The sequence below is a fragment of the Aquarana catesbeiana genome, linkage group LG06 (genome assembly GCF_042186555.1).
Source record: "Aquarana catesbeiana isolate 2022-GZ linkage group LG06, ASM4218655v1, whole genome shotgun sequence".
Classification (NCBI taxonomy): Eukaryota; Metazoa; Chordata; class Amphibia; order Anura; family Ranidae; genus Aquarana; species Aquarana catesbeiana.
Genome location: NC_133329.1, coordinates 354,023,932 through 354,045,933, shown reverse-complemented (window position 1 = coordinate 354,045,933; position 22,002 = coordinate 354,023,932). Strand labels below are relative to the sequence as shown.

Below are 22,002 nucleotides of genomic sequence, written 5' to 3'. Positions count from 1 at the left end.
AAAATCTGTGTTAGCACATACTTACCATTACAATACAGAGAATAGTACTTGGCATTAGTACTAAACCTGGCGTAATAATACTGACAGTTTGTCTTTCGTAGAGTACAGCTAAGACATTGCATCTCTTTAATGGGCCCCTGTAGAGAAACTCTGTTAGAAAACAAAAGAAATCGGAGTTATCAATGGAAATTAGAGTGAAATGTTCATTTGATTAAGCAGGGCTTTTTTCTGCCATTGTATTTTTAGATGTGCTGGTGTAATGGTCTGCGCTAGAAGGAGGCCTTGGACTGAGCAGATATAATGATTTTGTGCAATGTCCATTGTGTTTCAAGTAAACAATCCAATAATATTTTTAATGCTAGTGCCCATTATAGACTTGCACACTCATATCCTTCGAGTGTGCATGTCGCTCCTAAAGCTGTTTGTACTTAAGTGATACAATGGTCTGCAGCAGCCATAGTTACACATTCAGGCTAAAAAAGACACTTCTTCATAGACAGTAACACAAAATAAAATCTTAAATCCAACTGTTCCAGCTTAGTTGATCCAGAGAAAGACAAAAAACGAATATAGTGTGCTCCTGTAAGTCATCTGTAGGAAGTGAAGGGAAATCTCCCCAGTGGGACAGAGATGGCTAAACTGAAGTGAGTTGTGGCCATTCCTTACCTATTGTAGCACCATCCTAGGTAGGATGCTAGGATGAAAGGTAAGTTTATGTCAGGGCTGGCTCAGCCCTTCCTTCTCTGAGCTGGCCGCTCAGCTGTCAGCTAATTGCTAGTTCTCATCTCTCTCCAGAGTTAACCAGCTGTTGTGGATCTGCTCATTAGTCCTGCCTACTTAAAGATCTCCAGCTCACTTCATTCCTGCCTTCGCCTTTGTCACATCACAACAAACCATCTCTTGCGTACCTGTTTAAAGACTGGCTTTGCTGACATCGCTTCTGGCTTCTTATCCTGCTTGCTGTTCCTCTACTTGGATCCCTGACTTCTGGCCTGGCTGATTACCTGATCTGATTACTGAACTCTGGCTTGGCTGATTACCCGATCTGGTTACTGAACTCTGGCTTGGCTGACTACCCGATCCGGTTACCGGACTCTGGCTATGCTTTGACTAAGCTTACTCTATTTACCTTTTTATTTTTTTTAATAAACAAGTGTGATTTTACTATGCTTCTGTCTCGGTCTGGTTCATGGTTTCTGACAGTTTAGTTCTTTTTGGCTCCTCTGTAATCACTAGAGTGGCTGTTGAAGTTTTTGGGCTGTTCAAGACTTCACCTGATGGAGTCAATCTTCAAAGCTTCACTAGAAGGCATCTGGAGGAAGCTGAATGGGCATAGCTGCTCTCTGACCGCATAAGTATTGACTGTTCTGCAAGATCATGGTGACTTTACAGACAGGAATATCCCATACCCTGCACCCTCTTATTTTTGTTCCCTCTAATAAATCATACAAAAAAAAAACTCTTCCCTAGGCTGCTTCTTGTGTCAGTATGCTTTGAACTGTGCTCGGGAGTGCTTGCAGCCTCTGTACAAATAGAGGAGAACCCAGATCATCATTTGTGCTACTGCTATCAGGAAATGTGCAGCGACTGTGCTTTTATTGCATTCCATCACAATCAACCAGCGGCTGCTATGAGGGTACTGCTACACTACTCTATCCAAAATGAAAAATATAAACTTAGGATTGGCCTTGTAAACATGTCAAAAAGAGCCTCAATCTGCATCTACTAGCTGAAAATAATAAATATGAAACATTCCAAGGCAAAAATAAAAGTACTGCTTTAACCAAGAAGAAGGGAACACTTTAAAAGCTTGTCCTGAAAATGTTAATGTTAGTGCAAAGAATAAAGTTGTTTCTGTTGCAAGTGCACTAATACGGCTAGACTCATCTCAAGCTAGACAAAAAATAAACATATTTCTCTAAATTGTACTTTTTAGAATATTATAGAGCATATATATACTGAACATATATAGAGAGTATAATTTTCTACAAATTCCCCTAAACATACCTATATATATTTCTACTTCCTGGGAAATCTTCATATTCATTACTTGTGTAATATCTGAAAAACATATAGTTAACGGTAAAATAAAACAAACAGCAATATGTCTTCAGGCTGTAAGGGAGATAAGTTAAAAAAAAATGCTAAAAGTTTCCAGAGGATCCTGAAAATGTACTAAAGATATACAATGTACTACATTTGCTATAATTGATGCTTTATGTTATTCTCCCATAATCTCTAAATAAACCTCTGAGCTTAGTGTGTAACACCAATGACTAGCTTAATAAACGGTGTGAGCCTTCTGTATCAGGAAAACTGGACAATAAAAAGTACTTAATTATAAATACACCAAAGAACTTAGCAGTGCTAAATAGGTGCACTATCCTTTTACATGACAAAAAAATGCCTAATAAAGTGCATAAAGCATACATATGTGATAATAAATATTCCCAGAGCCCATAAATCAAAGCTCAAAATGGGAAAACAAAAAAGCAATCTTTGATTCGCAAAGAAACCACAGCAGGCTATTATCACCAACTTTAGCGCACTTTAGTGCACTATCACCACAAATGAATGCACACCATCTGCTTACCAGAGCAAAAGACTTCTAGAATTATAAGGTCAAATGTAAGAACAAGAAGCATAGTGAACACAGCATAAAATTAAAAATCACGACGCGTTTCGTCCAGACATCTTAAGGGGACAACAGCTTCCCCTGAAGATATCTGTAGATGAAATGTGCCTGGGCAAAGCTTTTTGCCACCATTTTGAGGAGCCTGTCACATGAAGTGGATATGAGTAGTCTCTAGCACTGGTACTGGGAGAAGTGATGTTCTTTGCCTCTATTGAAATTAATTCTAGAGGTCTTTTGCTCTGGTAAGCAGATGGTGTACATCCATTTGTGTTGATAGTGCACTGAAGTTGGTGACAATAGCATGCAGTAGAATCACATATTTTGTTTCTTCATGGATCACAGATTTTTTTTCCATATTGAACTTTGATTTATGGGCTTTGGGAAATGTTTATAATTGCACATGTATGTTTGATGCACTTAATTAATCATCGTTTTTGGTCATTTTAAAGGATAGTGCACCTATTTAGCATGGCTTTATTTCGCATAATGCCTTGCAGAGAGAATGTCAAGAAATTTGGCTTCTGGTCAAATATGAAGCCTATTACCAGTCACTTTGTTCAGCCTTCCTTCCTTAGAGCTGCAGTTCCATGAATGTAATGGTTTCAGGAGTCTGTAGACATACATCACTGCAATGGGACTGTCCTGACCTGTGAATTTATAACCTTCAGAACTACAGGATCAGGGTTAGGCCTCCACAGGACTACAGGTTACTGGTGATTTTACACATTAAGGTCAGCTACTACACCTTTTTGTGCTAGATTTTAGCATTTGCAAAAAAACAGCCAGTTTAATTTTTTTTTTTTTCAGTTTTGGGTAGAGTGGAGAGGGGAGATTAAACCTCTGTTAAGTTTTTGTTGCCAGCTGCTGGTGACAAGTGTCGGACAGGACAAGAAGGGAGATGCAAACTTTCACAATGGTGATGTAACAGAAATGAAAACTTTGAGTAGATAGCAATAAGGGCTCCACACCAATGGAGATGGAGAGCCCAAAATATTTTTAAAATATTAGAAGATCAACAAGATAAGAAATCCAAGGGGTTTTGAGGTTTCACAAACTTCCCCTTTCTTAGGGGTTGTCTGTTATATCAATTTAGGAATGCTTGAACTTAAAAGGGTTTAAAAGTGTTTGTAGATTTTACATCCAAAAATTGGACCAGCAGGTAATGCACGGGAGTATTACCTTGAGTAACTGCTGTCATGCTTACCCAATATCTTCAATAATTCCTGAGTCACTGACTGAGAACAAGTATGCAGATAAGGCGGCTAGACATCACTCTAATACGCTTATCTCTGCCTTTTCCAAGTCATTGAATAAGAAAGAATTGGAAGCAACAGGTCAGCTTAAAAGCCAGGCATTCAAGAGTGCAGTGATAGCCACCATACCTCTCCTACTAAAAATTACCTTTGATGTCTTAACTCAAGCGATTTCTAAAGCCCCTGGACTCACACATACTTCTACATGGGTGTGAACTTTTTCTCAAGGCTACTACAGACCCAACAACTAAAGGGGGCTAATGAGGAACAAGCTGATGTACCAGGGAGGTACACTGGATTGAGACTTGGAAATACCTGAAGATAACTAGAATGATTGCACATTTATGAATAATTGTTATTTAAAGTTTACTTCAGCTTTAAAGACATGCTGTCACCAACCTAAACAATAGGAGGTAAAAGCACAGAAAAAAGTAAAAGTATTTTTAGGTTTATTGCGGTATTGTTCCTTTCCATAAATTATCACTTGAAATGTACCATTGAGCTTGTTAAAAAAATTCCCGAACACAGCCCCTTCCTCCTTGCATGATTTCCCCTTCCACATTCCATACATTCAAAGTGGATGGGGGAATCCTCCCTACTTGAGCTATTGCATTCTGATAGTGGGGAGACTTCCCTGCCATTAGAATACACTGATCAGCGATGCCGGCTACAGGCGCCGGTGGTGCTCAAGCAGGGAAAATACAACAGGATCAGTTATACAGAAATCAACTGATACATCAACTTCTACAAAAACCACAGTGGCCATAGATGGATTGAAATTTGGCTGGGCCCTGCTGAATTGGCCAAATTTTGATCCATGTACAAACAGAAAAAGTGTCCCTTATACTTCCTGGTGGTCTAGTGGGGCATTCTGTAAAGAGAACCAAAATACCACCACATACCTGTCCTGCAGTCCCACACAGCGCTCTCTTCTCATAGTCACAGCATGTGGTGTGCTGTCACAATAGTAATAGTGCCTCCTCTCCATCTGATACACAGATGTATCTTTCCATTCCCTCATACACCGCTACCACTCTGCATATCGCACCCTGTAAGTGGTGAAACCCGGTGCAGACCGCACCCACAACGTGTGCAGTAAATGCACAGTGGGCCCTATTTCACTGGTGCCATGTGTACAAGACAAACATTGCACATATTGGGATTGATTTACTAAAACTGGAGAGTGCAAAATCTGGTGCAGTTGTGTGTGATAGCCAATTAGCTTCTAACTTCAGTTTGTTCAATTAAGCTTTGGCAAAAAAACCTGGATGCTGAGTAGTTTCTATGCAGAACTGAACCAGAGTTTGCAACAGTTTTAGTAAGTCAACTACATTATGTATACACCAGTGCTTTTGAGTAAAGTCCTACTTTAACCACTTGCCAAGAAAAAACAACAGGGAAGGCGCCTCTTAGTAAAACTGTATATTTAATGAAATATATGCATTAAAAACACTCACATTAAAAACTTAGATAGTCCGGCATGGGGAGTTCAGTATAGCCAAACAGGATTGCGTCCTCCTATGTCCACAGTCTTATTCCTCTATTGCTGACGGCTGGTCCGTGTGGTAGAAGCTTCCGGTATCAGTAAAGATCCACAACGAGGCTTGGGCACCGCCGAGTAGTCAATTGGGAGGCTGGGACGCTGGAACGCACATCCAGAGTATGTGCTGTACTGCCGTAAGGCGACGCGTTTCAGAGCATGCGCACTCAGGCGCGCTCCTTTCTCAAGCTAGGGAATACAAGAAACTGCAGCCTATTTAAGTGCTCTAGTGGCACCGCCACCTAGTGGATATAATGGTAATTGCATAGGGAATACAGGTAATGTTACAAAAAGGGCCAAACGGAAAGAACTGTATGTTAGCATTGCAATTTAGATATTGTGTGCCTAATTATTGTAGGTATAAGATATTAATATGTGTATAATATTGTTATGCATGTTATCACTACTTATGGCCATTATTAATACATACACTATATAAAATAACTGTAGTCGCGTTGGGCTGAATATTCTGTAATTACCTAAATGGACTAAATACCCATGTATGTGTGCAATATATGCAAATAGATAGTAATGAGGTTATGGGCACATTTATGCACAATGGCACTATCTGATAAAATAATACTAATATGAATTGATAATAAAAAATTAATTAATAAGAGAAATTAGTTAACATTAATTTAAAATAAATTAAAATTAGAGCATATATATATATATATATATATGTACTAAATATATAAAAACTATATAAGATATATATAAAAAAATGGTACTTTATATTAAGATGAGCCTCAACTGCTAATGGGAGGGCCTATTAGATATATGGCAGGGTTGTGGCAGGATTCTTACTTCATATATATGTATTCATATTCACTCTAGGTCAGTGTTATTGCCTGATAAATACTATAGATCCTTTATTAGAAACCCAAGAATTCAATTTTGATACAGAAATGATCGAGATGCTTGAGCATCTCTATCACGACGACTCACTTACAGGATTAGACCTTTTTACTCAACATCTTCACACCTCTCCACCAGTACAACATTCTGGATTAAAACCCAAATCAATCTTCTACCCATATCAATCAAAAGGCCCACACCTCACCACATTCTATAATATGGTATTCTCAGACCTAAAAAAGATGTGTGGTCAAGGTGAAACAAGTTCCACCACCCTTGGTAGTCTCACCACAAAAGAAAAACTGGCCCTAAAAGCACTAACAGACAATACCAATCTAATCATAAAAACTGCTGACAAAGGTGGTGGAATCGTAATCCAAAACAGATCAGATTACACAAAAGAAGCAGAACGTTTACTTGCAGATAGCTCCACCTACCAAAAGTTACGGTCTGATCCACTACCAGAATTCCAAAATGATATAAATCTTCTCATCAATGGAGCCATTCTATCAGACATTATTGATAAGAATGAGGCATCCTTCCTACGGAAGGATTATTACCGCACCCCATACTTTTATCACATACCCAAGGTTCATAAAGACCCGACCAATCCCCCAGGAAGGCCCATAATCGCTGCCATGGACAGCATCACGTCTGGCCTATCCAAATATATTGATCACCATCTACAGCCCCTAGCTCAGGGACTGCAGTCATACATCCGAGATGGTACCCATCTATTAGACCTATTGAAACCATACAGATGGGAGGATCAATATATTTGGTTATCACTAGACGTGAATTCATTGTACACGTCTATTCCTCACACCTTTGGAATATTAGCCCTCAATCATTTTCTATCCCAAGACCCATATATGAGCAATAAACAGGCAACATTTATCTTAGATTGTGCTAAATATTGTTTAACCCACAATTATTTTTCCTTCAACGAACAGTATTATCTACAAATCCAGGGGACAGCTATGGGGGCCAACTTTGCGCCCTCATATGCTAATTTAGCAATGGGACTATGGGAACACGGATATATCTGGCAAAACAATCCGTTCCTCAGGCATCTTATTTTTTACGGTCGTTACATAGACGACATTATTATTATTTGGGATGGTCCAGCTGATGTCGTTAACCAGTTTGTGGCCCACTGCAATAATAATCCACATGGTCTGAGCTTCACTCATGTCATGGACAAAGAGAGATTAGCTTTTCTTGACCTTGACCTTTTTCACGTTGGCAATGAAATACACGCAAGGAACTTCTTCAAACCTACGGCAGGAAATTCCTTGCTGCACTACAAAAGTTGCCACTATGAAAAATGGAAAAATAATATCCCTAAAGGGCAATTTTGCCGATTACGGAGAAACTGTACACAAACCTCTGACTATATAGATCAAAGCCATCTACTAAGAAAAAAACTTAAAGACAAAGGGTATCCAGAGTCATTGGTTGACCAAGCGCAAAAACAATATTTGCAACCCACACTTGCTACCAAACATCAAAACGATAACACATCAAATCCATCAGGACGTTTTATTACTAGGTTTCATACAAAATTCTCCAAAATGGAAGCAATATTCAGAAAACATTGGCCCATCCTCCTTGAGGACCCATATCTTAAACCAGTTCTACCTAATTACCCCAAAATCACTTACAAAAAAGCCCCCAATATAAAAAACCAAATAGCACCTAGCAAACTAAAGACCATCAAAAAAACCGCACCATCACAGGCCCACATGATTCCTCTTAAAGGCATGTTCCAATGTAGAAAAACCATGTGCAAAACTTGTATGTTTGTAAAACATGGTAAAAAACAATTCACTACTAAAGGGAAAACCTATTTACTTGACAATTTTTATAATTGTGGTTCGGAGTTTGTAGTTTATGGCCTAAGTTGCCCATGCAATCTTATCTATGTGGGGCGCACGATACGCCCACTTAGGCAAAGATTCGGGGAACATAGAAGAAAGATAGAAGGCGGGAGGGACAAACATAGTGTCCCCCGCCACTTCTGTGAACACCACGCTAATTCCACTGAAGGTCTTGAAGTATGGGTTATTGAACAAATGCCAAAAAATTTACCCATAGCTGAAAGATTTCACAGATTATGTGAAAGAGAAACTTTCTGGATTTATTCTTTGGACGTTCTAAATCCCGGTGGAATCAACGAAGAAATAGAGATATCCACCATCCTTTAATAACACTGACCTAGAGTGAATATGAATACATATATATGAAGTAAGAATCCTGCCACAACCCTGCCATATATCTAATAGGCCCTCCCATTAGCAGTTGAGGCTCATCTTAATATAAAGTACCATTTTTTTATATATATCTTATATAGTTTTTATATATTTAGTACATATATATATATATATATATGCTCTAATTTTAATTTATTTTAAATTAATGTTAACTAATTTCTCTTATTAATTAATTTTTTATTATCAATTCATATTAGTATTATTTTATCAGATAGTGCCATTGTGCATAAATGTGCCCATAACCTCATTACTATCTATTTGCATATATTGCACACATACATGGGTATTTAGTCCATTTAGGTAATTACAGAATATTCAGCCCAACGCGACTACAGTTATTTTATATAGTGTATGTATTAATAATGGCCATAAGTAGTGATAACATGCATAACAATATTATACACATATTAATATCTTATACCTACAATAATTAGGCACACAATATCTAAATTGCAATGCTAACATACAGTTCTTTCCGTTTGGCCCTTTTTGTAACATTACCTGTATTCCCTATGCAATTACCATTATATCCACTAGGTGGCGGTGCCACTAGAGCACTTAAATAGGCTGCAGTTTCTTGTATTCCCTAGCTTGAGAAAGGAGCGCGCCTGAGTGCGCATGCTCTGAAACGCGTCGCCTTACGGCAGTACAGCACATACTCTGGATGTGCGTTCCAGCGTCCCAGCCTCCCAATTGACTACTCGGCGGTGCCCAAGCCTCGTTGTGGATCTTTACTGATACCGGAAGCTTCTACCACACGGACCAGCCGTCAGCAATAGAGGAATAAGACTGTGGACATAGGAGGACGCAATCCTGTTTGGCTATACTGAACTCCCCATGCCGGACTATCTAAGTTTTTAATGTGAGTGTTTTTAATGCATATATTTCATTAAATATACAGTTTTACTAAGAGGCGCCTTCCCTGTTGTTTTTTCTTTGCATATCTGGAGTGGCTTCACCTCCCATCAAAAGGCTGCCCTATCTAGAAGCTGTTTGCATCTCACAAAGAGCGCAACGCTCAAAAGGACATTTCTATAGCAACATCTGCATATGACATTAACCATGTAACCTGCGCTATTTTGTTTGTTTACTTGTTTAACCACTTGCCAACTGCTGCACGCCGATATACGTTGGCACAATGGCAGCGGTGGGCAAATGGGCATACCTTTAATTGGCAGGGCTAGCGAACCGCGTACAGCATGACCGTGCCCGCAGGACTCGCGGACTTGATGTCCGCCGGTCTCCCGGTGACCATGTCATGGAGCCGCAGAACGGGGAGATGCCAAGTTCTGCCTAGTGACATGACAGAGATCTACTGCTCCATGTCAGTGGGAGCAGTGATCGCTGTCATGTGTATAGTAGCCCATCCCCCCCCACAGTTAGAATCACTCCTTAGGACACACTTAACCCCTTGATTGCCCCCTAGTGTTTAACCCCTTCCCTGCCAGTGTCATTTACACAGTAATCAGTCCATTTTTAAAGCACTGATCACTGTATAAATGACAATGGTCCCAAAATACAGTCAAAAGTGTCCGATGTGTCCACCATAATGTCGCAGTAAAGATAAAAAACGCAGATCGCCGCAATTACTAATAAAAAAAAATAATAATAAAAATGCCATAAATATATCCCCTATTTTGTAGACGCTATAACTTTTGAGCAAACCAATCAATATACACTTATTGCGATTTTTTTTACCAAAAATATGTAGAAGAATACATATCGGCGTAAACTGAGGAAAAAAATTGTTTTTTTAGATATTTTTGGGGGATATTTATTATGCCAAAAAGTAAAAAATATAGCTTTTTTTCAAAACTGTCGCTCTTTTTTTGTTTATAGTGCAAAAAATAAAAACCGCAGAGGTGATAAAATATCACCAAAAGAAAGCTCTATTTGTGGGAAAAAAAAGGACATCAATTTTGTTTGGGTGGAACTTCGCGTGTCCATGCAATTGTCAGTTAAAGCGACGCAGTGCCGAATCGCAAAAAGTGCTCTGGTCAGGAAGGGGGTAAAATCTTCCCAGGCTGAAGTGGGTAAATAATGATACATAAATCATAAAAAAAAAAAACCAAAGAACAAAACATGACATTAAAACATGGCACACTTACATTGCATTATCTGTAACGTACAGTATATAGGACACTTCCCATCGCCCGCTTGTTATTTGAACAGCATTTTCCTATTAGAGAAAGAAGTGATAGTGTATGACTAGTGCATTTGCTGCAATATATTTTCTCAGTGTGTAAATAAACCATCCACACAGCAAACACATCTACATATATCATTACTAAATATCCTTAAAATAAGGAGTCACCTACCATGGAATCCTTGATGTAATGAATATGTTTGTAGCCATCCTTGTCACTTAGGATTTGGTAGTATGATAAACTGTCTGATGAGAAGTACGGAAGTGCAGCAAAGAACTACAAAATAAAATAAATGTGTCTAAACACAACAAATACTTATATCCACCATACTGTACAGAAATTATGACAATTAGGGTTGTCCTGATACCACTTTATTAAGACCGAGTACAAGTACAGATACTTTGTTTCAATTACTTGCCGATACTGATTACCAATACTTTTTTTTTATGGCTGATGGGCACTGATAGGTGGCACTGACTGATGGCTGCCACTGATGGCTGGCACTGATAGATGGCACTGACTGATGGCTGCCACTGATGGCTGGCACTGATAGGTGGCACTGACTGATGGCAGGCACTGATAGATGGCACTGACTGATGGGAATTGCTAGATGACACTGACTGATGGGCACTGATAGGTGGCACTGACTGATGGCTGCCACTGATGGCTGGCACTGATAGATGGCACTGACTGATGGCTGCCACTGATGGCTGGCACTGATAGGTGGCACTGACTGATGGCAGGCACTGATAGATGGCACTGACTGATGGGAATTGCTAGATGACACTGACTGATGGGCACTGATAGGTGGCACTGACTGATGGCTGGCACTGATAGATGACACTGATAGGTGGCACTGACAGATGGCTAGCACTGATAGATGGCACTGATAGGTGCCACTTTTGGCACTGATGGGCAGGAACTGACATGCAGCAATAAATTACATGAGAGGAAAGGATTTATTTTGCAATGCTATGCTGCCTGCGATGCCTATCTTGGTACTCCTTGCACTTGGACGCAGTAAGCAGCAGCTGACATCTTGTTAGACCCAGCCCAAACTATATGGGCTGGGTCTAACAAGATGTCCGCTGCTGGCTTACTGCAGCCAAGTGCAGGGTGTACCAAGATGGGCGTCAGGATGTTCAACCGCTGACGGCGTCACCCCCTGTACCCCTGGCAGCTTACCTAGTTTCACTGCTTTAGGACTCTCTCTGCTCCACCCACTGACTTCCGGTTAGGTGCAGTAACGCCGCCTCTCCCAGCTATTGGATTAGGCATCGGGAGCATTTGTTTCGAGTAGTGACAATGCTGTGATTGGCTGCATGCTAGTTATATCATTTGCCGGTGGGCCGGAGGGCTTTGAGTTAGCACACCGGCCTTTGGCTGGTTTCACATCTACATGTTGTTGTAATTTGTGAAAACACGTGATATGATGTGCAGCAAAAATGCACCCCAAAGCACAAGTAAAGCACCCAGCAAAACAATTTCTATGTGTTTACAAAATGCTCCGTATCCAGCTTTTCATCCATTGCTGCACATTCAAAATGAATTGGCTCTTCTAATGCACTGCACATCAGGATGCAATAACCCACAAAGGTCTGAAGGGGCTCTTTAAGTGAAACTGTGGCCTGGCTATGGACATTTGTGTATTTACATTTTAAGCTTAAAAAAAAACCCTCACTGACCTCTGTGACATTTAAAGCGATTTACCTTCAAAATTCATAACAGAGGCAGGTCCATAAAGACACGGAAGAGCGAGTTTGGGGTGGAGGAACTTGACTGGCCTGCACAGAGTCCTCACCTCAACCTGAATGAACACCTTTGGGATGAATTTGAGTGAAGACTGTGAGCCAGGCCTTCTCGTCCAAGATCAGTGTCTGACCTCACAAATGCGCTTCTGGGAGAATGGTCAAACATTCCCATAGACACACTCCTAAACCTTGTGGACAGCCTTCCCAGAAGAGTAGAAGCTGTTATAGCTGCAAAGGGTGGGCCAACTCAATATTGAACCCTACGGACCAAGACTGGGATGCCATTAAAGTTCATGTGGATATAAAGGCAGGTGTTCCAATACTTTTGGTAATAGTGTGTATATACTGTATATATACAGTATATATACAGTATAAGCCTTCCAGATAAATTTACAAGTATCTATTAATAGAAGTGATGATAATGACATTTATACAATCACATGTCATAGCATTCAATTTAGGATTATATTTAGTAATAATTACAAAATTCTAGGCAATGGTCTCATTTTTCTTTGTTTCAGAATGCATTATATTAAAAAGGCAGTTGCCATCCATTTAAATAGTAATGAGCCAGTAAAACACAGATGTTCATTTAGCAGACATACTTGCGTTTGTGGTTGAAAAGTATCATGAGTCAAGACATTTCTGAGCCAAATGACCAATTTAGTTCAACAACGTGCATTATAATCCTGCCATAATTAATGTTCTATTTGTACTGCTGTTCAAACAAGTCATTAGATTTGTATTTGCTAATTGCACTAATTAGAGTAAAAATGTATCCTTAGCACGTTTCAAAGGAGACTTTCTACCAATTAACATTGATTGACTAATGGATGTATGGATAACGAGGAAGAGGCAGAAACAATGTTAGCAACTAATGATGACAAAAACACTTTAAACTTATTGTTGAATATTTAAAGAAAAGTGATTGTGTATGTGTGCATGTATGTATTTAGAAAATAGTAATTTCTCTGTGACAGGCCATAGGGCAGTGATGACACCACTGTGAGCATATTACCATAACTTCTTGACACTGTACCAAGAATGGTAAACTCGAATTGTGGGAGCCTCTGCATGCAGCACTTACAGATGGGAACATTTTACATTACCCATTGACCAACTGATAAAGTCTCCCTATGCACAGCAGCAATACTTGAAGGTTTCTAGACCAGAGCCCTTTTGGTTTCCATAACTGCAAACTGTCATGAGAGAAACAAGGAGTATGCCATTGATGAATGTTATGATCAGCCATGAATCGTCACCATCTGATGGTTATTACCCAGGATTACAGCTCAGGCCTCTGTTGTGCACACCTGAATCTCTCTATCCAGCTCTAAAGTGAACTTATAACTTCTACCTTTCGCCCTATCAATACGTTTTTCAATTTGGAAAGAGCGTGGTCAACCTGTCTCTGACTTCTGTGACTTCTGTCTGATTTGTCTGTCAACTAGTTGGACTATGTTTTTACTCAGCTTGTCTGTGATTATCTTGGTCATTGGCCTGCAACCTCCACTATTCTGGTCTTCTGTGCTCTGTCGTCCTGCTTAGAACAGTAAAGCCCTTTGTCTTTGCCTAAGCTGGCATTCACCTATCTGATTGTGCTCCTTTCTTCTGTCGCTGTGACCAAGAGTGTAAGAATTAACACTGTTCATGCAACTCTCCTGCCTGAACTCCACAATACCGAGTTTCTCTTTTATAATTGCAAGTTGCCAGGCTTCAATGTAAACTCTCTTGCCTAATACTCTTAGCCACAGCTGCATGCTGATCTCATGTCTTCCATACTTCCTCGGTCATTGACCAGGAACAAGTATGTAGATCATATTTTACTACGATTCCCTGATCTCTACTTGTGCCAAGTCAGTAACTAAGAAAGTAACAAATGCAATGAATCAGTTTCACAACCAGGCAGATAATATTCTTATTCCTAAAAGGATGAAAGCAATGGCATGCACTGTATTTTTCCCAATATGGCTTTCCTTTAAAAGGAAACTATTACAAAATGTACTCATATACAGGCAATAGTATCTCTTGGGGCAGTAAACCCATTCAGAAATAGTGCAAGTGATATTACTTCCTTGGAACTAGTAAGTAGACTGGAAGCCTAAGAATATCAGCTGTCATCCGACGTTTCTTACACAGTAATTTTACTTTTTCAATTCCAATGAGTAGCAAGAAGATACCCCAGCATTTATAACAGGTAGCACAGGTCCAATCACCATCCAATGTATAGATGCTGATTATCCAAGAACAGGATGGGAGGTGTGAAATGACCGTGATCTAGTTACATAATCCCATTCTTGGTTTTGGGAAGTGTGCATAGGCATTAATTCCTTGATTTACATGGCTAAAGATGTTAATTATGGTCAAATCGCCAGGCTAGACCATGTCTTGACCTGTAGGGTCTGCCCTCAGTGTATTGCTAGTCTTGAAGGATGCAAAAATGCAAGGTTTAGAATACGGTAGTTTTCAGTTAAATACGGTATTACTATATGACTTTGTGTTCTGCCTCTCCATTCTGTTCAATGGTCTTATGTTATTGCTTGACTTTGTAAATGTTTTAGCAAGAGCCCTGTCTGGATAGCCACAAACTTTCAAACTACTCATGAGATGTCTGTGGTTTTTGTCTTTAGACTTTGCAACATCAGGCTGAGGTGGTAACAACAAGCACAGAGTCCTAATAACCTCCAGTTTAAGTTCCAATGGGTGGTAGGAGTTCAAAAGCAGATATTGGTCCATGTGAGTAGGTGTCCCATAGACCTCAATGTCCAACTCACACCTCTCCCTGATATGTAACATACAGTCCAACAAGAGTCATTTGTTATTCAGTGTCTCTTCCAGGGTAAACTTGATTTAATTGTCCACTGATTTTATGTGTTTACTAAAAGCTTGTATTTGCAATGTTCTAGTCATGACTCATGTATCATATGTATGTCCAGTTGAATATAACTTACTACTAGTAGCTATACCAAGACCTGGGTAAATGAGAACCTTCACAGACATGTTGTAAATTGTACATTATAGTACTGTTAGAAAATTACTTGTTATAAGCGACAATTCAATATTCACTGATTCTTGTCCTCCTTCGCTACAATAGATATAAATCACCCCTTATATCAGCCAAGCCAGCCTTTGCGGACCCAGGTATGATAAGGGTTTACTGCACTGAGGAAGAACAGGGGGAATGCAAATTAAAAAATACAGTAACATACCACACCAATCCACCCACTTTTACTTGTTTCAACATATTGTCGATCCTAAGGAGAAGATAGAAAAACATTTAAATATGTTTAAAAAGGGCTCAGAATTGCTCTTGTTCTGTAGGTCTATATATATATATATATATATATATATATATATATATATATATATATATATATATATATATATATAATATATTTCTTAAATAAAAACAATTGAAAGAAAAAAAGGGCTTCAAACAAGACATTTTAATAAAAAAAAGCTAAGCATTCTTATCTAGTAAAAAAGCACTTGGAGTTGGATTTGGCAAGTAGATGTTTAGTGCCACTGAGTTCAGATCAGGACTGGTAGTACAGTACCTGGTTCCGATATATTCTGTGCCAATTAGGCTGACCAGTATTTTAGTAGTTATATGTGGCTAATATTTATGTGTTAAAATAAAATTTTGGGATTTAGGTTTTTGGGGGTTAGGGAGGTTAAGGGGGTAGTGTTAAACTTCAGGGTAATAGTTAGTAGTTAGCTGTTCATTTTCAAGGTTAGATTGTTTGATGTTAATTGTCGGGGGGGGACTAGATTAAGGTTTATGGTTTGGTTGGAGGGGTTATGTGTTAATTGCCATCTAAGGGTTAGGTTAAGGTCAGGGCACAAGGGAAGTGTGTTTTATTTTCCAGTGCTGATAACCCAACACCAAATGTTTGCAGCTACTTAAACCATAATGTACCAGTCAAATAGTAGTAAAGTGCCTCTATCATGCTATTAGGTACCACTAGGTGCCTGCACTTAGCCTCGATTACTGAATCTTCTAGAGAGCAACCTGTGAGCTCTGGAACCTTCAAAAACAACAACCACTACTTTATACCTCCCAACTTTCTAAAATGGAAAAGAGGGACACCTATTAGCAAAAGTATGTAGGCATAGAACACGCCCCCCTGTCACACTCCCGTTAAGGGAGAATTATACAAAAAAATCATTGGTTAAACCCACAAGTGCTTTTTTACCACTACTATTCCTTTATACTAGCTTTTGAAATATACAAATGCAGCCATTTAGAAATCGGATGAAAAGTTTAACACCGTAAAACACTTTTTGATTTATAAAGAGTGAATTTTTGCTTATAACTATATACAGTAGATCAGACCAAAATGAGAGAAAAATGAGGAGGAAGGAGGGACAAAGGGAATTTGTTCCAATTGAGGGACAGTCCTTCAAAATCAGGGAAAGTTGGGAGCTATGGCTACTGGTCAGCAAGGCCTAACACTTATGAGCCAAGGAGGGAGAGGAGCTACATGCCTGAATTCCTATTTGAAATCAAGCTTTGCATAGTACACCACCTCAAACTATAAAAAGTTAACTGAAAATACATGCATCACCTGGAGGAGCCTGCTATGCCTAAAACAGAACTCTGCACTTTGAAGGACTACACATGTGCATTTTTATTTAACCTATGTTATTTAGTACATATACGCTTAATATTTTAATACAAGTAAAAGTCATACATTTGTTTACATTTGTTATTTTTTATTCAACCATTTGAAACTTATTTAGTCATATAATGACCACCTTCCAAGCCACTGCATTAAAGTCTCTGTAAAGCAGTGTGTATAATGCCGCGTACACACGAGCGGACTTTTCGACCGGACCAGTCCGACGCTCTATCCGACGGACGACGGACTTTCCTAACGGACGGACTTGCCTACACACGATCACACCAAAGTCCGACGGATTCGTACGTGATGACGTACGACCGGACTCAAATAAGGAAGTTGATAGCCAGTAGCCAATAGCTGCCATAGCGTCGGTTTTAGACCATCGGACTAGCATACAGACGAGCGGATTTTTCGACCGGACTCGAGTCCGATTTGAAACATGTTTAATTTCTAGGTCTGTCTAATTTTTGTGAAAAAAAATTCCGCTGGAGCCCACACACAATCGAATTGTCCGACGGAGTCCGGTCCGCCGGACCAAGTCTGCCGGAAAGTCCGCTCATGTGTACGTGGCATTACTGTATGCTGGTGCTATACAAATACAGGAAATTAATATTATAAAGGCACATGAAATATTCTTATTAAAATAAACATACAAGTATGGCAAATTGGCCTCAGAACATTGTGAATATGACATTTTACATACAATTAGGGCTCTAGGTATCAATTACCTTTGGGCAAATCCATGAGTATGAGCTGTAGTCACATATTGATATAACCGAGACATTTTGAATTCTGGTCAACCACTGAACACTGACTCTCTCATCCAAGACCCATGTCACCCAGCTGAAGACGTAATCCCCACTGTGAAATGGATGTTCGTTATTAGGAATCATCAATGGAATATGCAGATTTTTTATAGTAACTTAGTAACATGAGTGATGGAGTGCTAAAACCCAAAGGGAAATGGTTAAATGCTTTGATCTAAAATAATGAAATCTGGGGCAAATAAGGCAGACTCTATCCACATCAAGGGGGCACAAAAGCATTTGTTTCAAGTTATTATTGTGCAAGTGGATAAATTTAATTTGAAGATGAAAAGAACGTAGGCCCAAAAGTCAAAATGTTTAAGAATTTTAGCATTAAAGAAATGAGCAGGAAAGAAAGGAAAAGAATGAATAAGAGCTCTTCTCTCAAAAAAGGGTCCACCAGATCTTCACCTTTCACTCAACTAGAATACTGTATATATCGTATCCATGGATTCCAGACCCTCACAAATCTCTGCCGTTTATCCCATAGGACTCTCGCCAATTTTTCATGTTTGGGCCTATTTTGTAGTACATTATGTTGTTGTTGCTGGTAAATTGTCTTAGTAGGGAAAATGCCATTAACAGTCACTCTGGGCCTCAAGTATCAATGTATTCTTACTAAGAAAAGGAAACCTACCTTGAAAATTTAAATTTGATTGATAGCTATGAAGGAAAAAAAATCAGTTTTTAGCAAGAACATACGATTTCTATGAATTCACATTTCAAAAGGAAAATGCTTTGGCATGCTACATAATGCTTTGATCGAGCCCCAGCCTTAGATCATAATTCCTTTAAAATGGTGATCTTTTCCTGAAATCCTCTGCCATTGGGTCTATCAATGTCTATTTCAGCACATTATCATTGCTGTTTGCACTGCCTTATTATTTAAGCTCATTTTGATTTTCTATTTAACAAAAGTTAGAAAATGCAGATATGTTTCCTTTTTTCTGATTTCTGTAAGTGAGTGCCAATGTTTGTTTTCATTTATGAAACTAGGCGTATACTAGGAATTACCTGGACGATATGAGCGAAGGGACTGGAACTTCAGCTTTGGGATAGCTGGAATCATCAATTTTCACAATGTATAGTTTCACTGTTGGATTTTTTGCTCCTGCCTTTAAAATAGATTAAATATATATAAAAAGTGTGTTAGACAAAGGGCAGTTAGTTATTACAGGATTATTGGTGTGTATATGCACTGTGCATTCTAGTAAACTTAAAGGCAATGTATAGCATTTTAATATATACACAGGATATGACATGATATTAATTTCTGTAAATGAATATTATGATTCTTACTATTAGGGAAAACATATCTGTTAATTTTAATAGGTTATACCACCAGGGTCTCTTCTGTTATAAAAACCCTCCAAACCCCCCAAAATTTGACTTTAATACAACTTAAAAACCTTTAAACCCCTACATGAAAAATGAACTGTTGAAACTAGCTATATATGGCTATACAACATTGTTTTAACTAATTAATGAATACAAATGAATGTTTTTAACGTTAAATAATTCTTTTTTTTCCCCTATATTTTAATTAGATAAATATGAAGTAATTCATGTGAATATGTCTTCCATGCGCTCACACATCCAGCAGGTGGAGCTCTAGGCTTCTTTTCACATGTGTACCTGTCTATTATTTGCTGTTCAGTTTTACCCAATCAAACAGATAGTTTGAAGGCAAGCAGATTATTGATTTGTTTCTAATATATTTTATACACATTTTATACACACAAAGTTCCTGAGTGTGGCTCAATCTCCTTGAAAAGTCCCATGGAGACACCTCTCCATGCACCCTCCCAGTTGGGACTGCATCTGAATGTACCTACACTGCATGTGTCCATGCGGTCACATTACAGTTACAGTGGAAAATCACTCCTCTGCTCTTTCCTCCTCCACAGCTTGAGTCTGCGCTATCTAAGGGATTAGTATCCCGTTACATGCTCAGCACATGCATTTCCCTACCCAGAGATTTAGAGAAGCAGCACAGAGCACTCTGACAACAGTGAACACTTAAATGTAAGGGTTGGGCAAAAATAATAATTAAAAAAGGTGTATACCTGATCCAGAACCTGATTGCATTATACAGGAGATTAAAGTGTCACTGTCTAGTTTTGTTTCCCTTATGAGGTGTCATTGAGGAGATTTTCCCCTCATGTTCCATCCTTGTTACTTGTGATCCAGATTGAGCAGGTGCTGGTACCCCTTTGCACTGCCACATAGACCTGGACTATTCCCCTTTCTAGGACAAGTCAGAAGTGAGAGGCATTCTTCATTATATTCTAATTTTTACACCTAATTAGGGAGGGGGCAAAAAAGTGTTCTTGCATAGGGGACCTTTGATGCTGACTATGTCCACCACATGAAGACATTGTCACTAGGACAGAAAGTGAGGGAAAATATTGAACGGGGACACAGCAATAAAGTACCAACAGGGATTCTAGCCTTCCCCTAATCTGTTTATTTATTTCCATCTGTGTCCTTGTTGCAGATTTGCTTTTACTTGCTGGCCTGTTGAGAACATTGTCAACAGAGCAGAAAGTGAGAAAAAGTCCCCCAAAAGGGCACTAGAAAGCAGTATAAACTGACAGAAGATATACTTCTCCCAACGCTGTATCCTGGCCTAGGCCGACAAGGCCCAGGCCTAGGGCAGCACTTTGCAGGGTGGCAGCATGGAAAGAGTCCCCGCCAGCTTGTGTTACACTGTTAGTGTAGCGCCAGTCTTATGGGGCGGACTGGGCTTAGAGGCAAATTAGTCTAGCGCCCCCATAAAGCGGCCTCACTGCTTCCGGTATGCGGGCGGCCGGAATTCCACAACTGTGGGGGGTGGGGGCGCCGCTTCTAATTTTGACTGTCCTATCATCCTGGACCACAAACCTTCCTCACTGTGCTATATATGTTTTCTGCTGCACCATTGGCATGGTTATATCTTAGTCCTCTCCATAAAATTATCAGAAATTTGTGCTTAAAGTAGAACTATAGGCAACACTTTTTTTTTTCATTTTGGATAGAATAAGGGAGGGTTATAGTCCCTGTCAGTTTATTTTTTACCATCCCTGTCCCATTGCAGAGATTTCCCTTCACTTCCTGCCCCATAGCCAAACAGGAAGTGAGAGGAAATCTATGCAAATTAAGGGAATCCATTGCCCCCCCACCCCCCCAGGCCCTCAAAACTAGTGTCCCAGCTCGAAAATTTCAGGGTGGGTCTTAAACAGCAAGGAGTGTGGCCTTGACAGGAAGGGGTGGGTCATATTTAAATTAGGAGGTGCACGAGTTTAGTCAGGCCTAGGGCAGCACAAAACCTAAATACACTACTAACTTCTCCCCTGCTTAATCCAAAACTAATTTAAAAGAAAGTTTTTTTCTGGAGATATACCTTGAAGAAGAATAAGGGCTGTAGTTATTTTTGAATATACAGTAGCTTAGCATCAATTTTATGTGTCAGTTGATGTTTAAAGGCTAGTCTGACACTGGTACAAGGAATATGAAAATAAAATGTACTTATACGTGTCACCTTTGGATATGGTATTTTCATTGTTTGGGGATACTGCTCCTCACCATAGAAGGAATATTCGATAATGGGCACCTCTTTATCATTAAACTGCACATAGGCAATAAAAGTGTTTCCAGGAGACCACCAAAGAGCATGCTTTGATCCAAGCACTAACTCTGAAATGAAACATAAAGATTACTACATCATAAACACAATAAAATTCTGTGTATGGTACTGGGAGTCTGTGTGCTACTAAGAAAAGGATGTGTGGTCCAAAACACATTGCAGTATTGTTGCTCCTTTTATGTGTTGTCTTCAATAAATATGACTTTACCAAATGCCAAGTGGAGTGCTAGACCTTCTTCTCTTCTGTTTACATTAAGTTGTTTTGCCAACAAGATGGAACCGGTGGTAAATTTGCTGTTTTGCAGAATCTAGAAACGATTTAGCTTTAATAAAAGTTCCCGTTATCCTACAGTCTAAGAAAAGAAAACAAGTGCATCCTGGGAGCTCAGACTCCATCTTAGAGACTAAGGAGAAGGAACCAGTTATCAGAGCACATGTTAGATTGTATCTCTTTTTTCAGCATCGCTGTTGAGAATTATTTCTGGGTTG

General features: G+C 39.3%; 1 protein-coding gene across 1 annotated transcript in view; it reads right to left on the bottom strand.

Annotated features, from left to right (window-relative positions):
- The window catches only part of FAP (fibroblast activation protein alpha), a 194,814-nt gene that overhangs the window by 66,280 nt on the left and 106,532 nt on the right, over positions 1-22,002 (bottom strand). Inside the window, exons 9-16 of the mRNA XM_073634041.1 lie at positions 21,409-21,563; positions 18,903-19,003; positions 17,811-17,943; positions 15,667-15,711; positions 10,878-10,982; positions 10,668-10,738; positions 2,008-2,061; positions 26-150 (exon numbers count right to left, since the gene is read on the bottom strand). Coding sequence (XP_073490142.1) covers positions 26-150; positions 2,008-2,061; positions 10,668-10,738; positions 10,878-10,982; positions 15,667-15,711; positions 17,811-17,943; positions 18,903-19,003; positions 21,409-21,563 — 789 coding nt within the window. The remainder of the gene's footprint in view (positions 1-25; positions 151-2,007; positions 2,062-10,667; positions 10,739-10,877; positions 10,983-15,666; positions 15,712-17,810; positions 17,944-18,902; positions 19,004-21,408; positions 21,564-22,002) is intronic.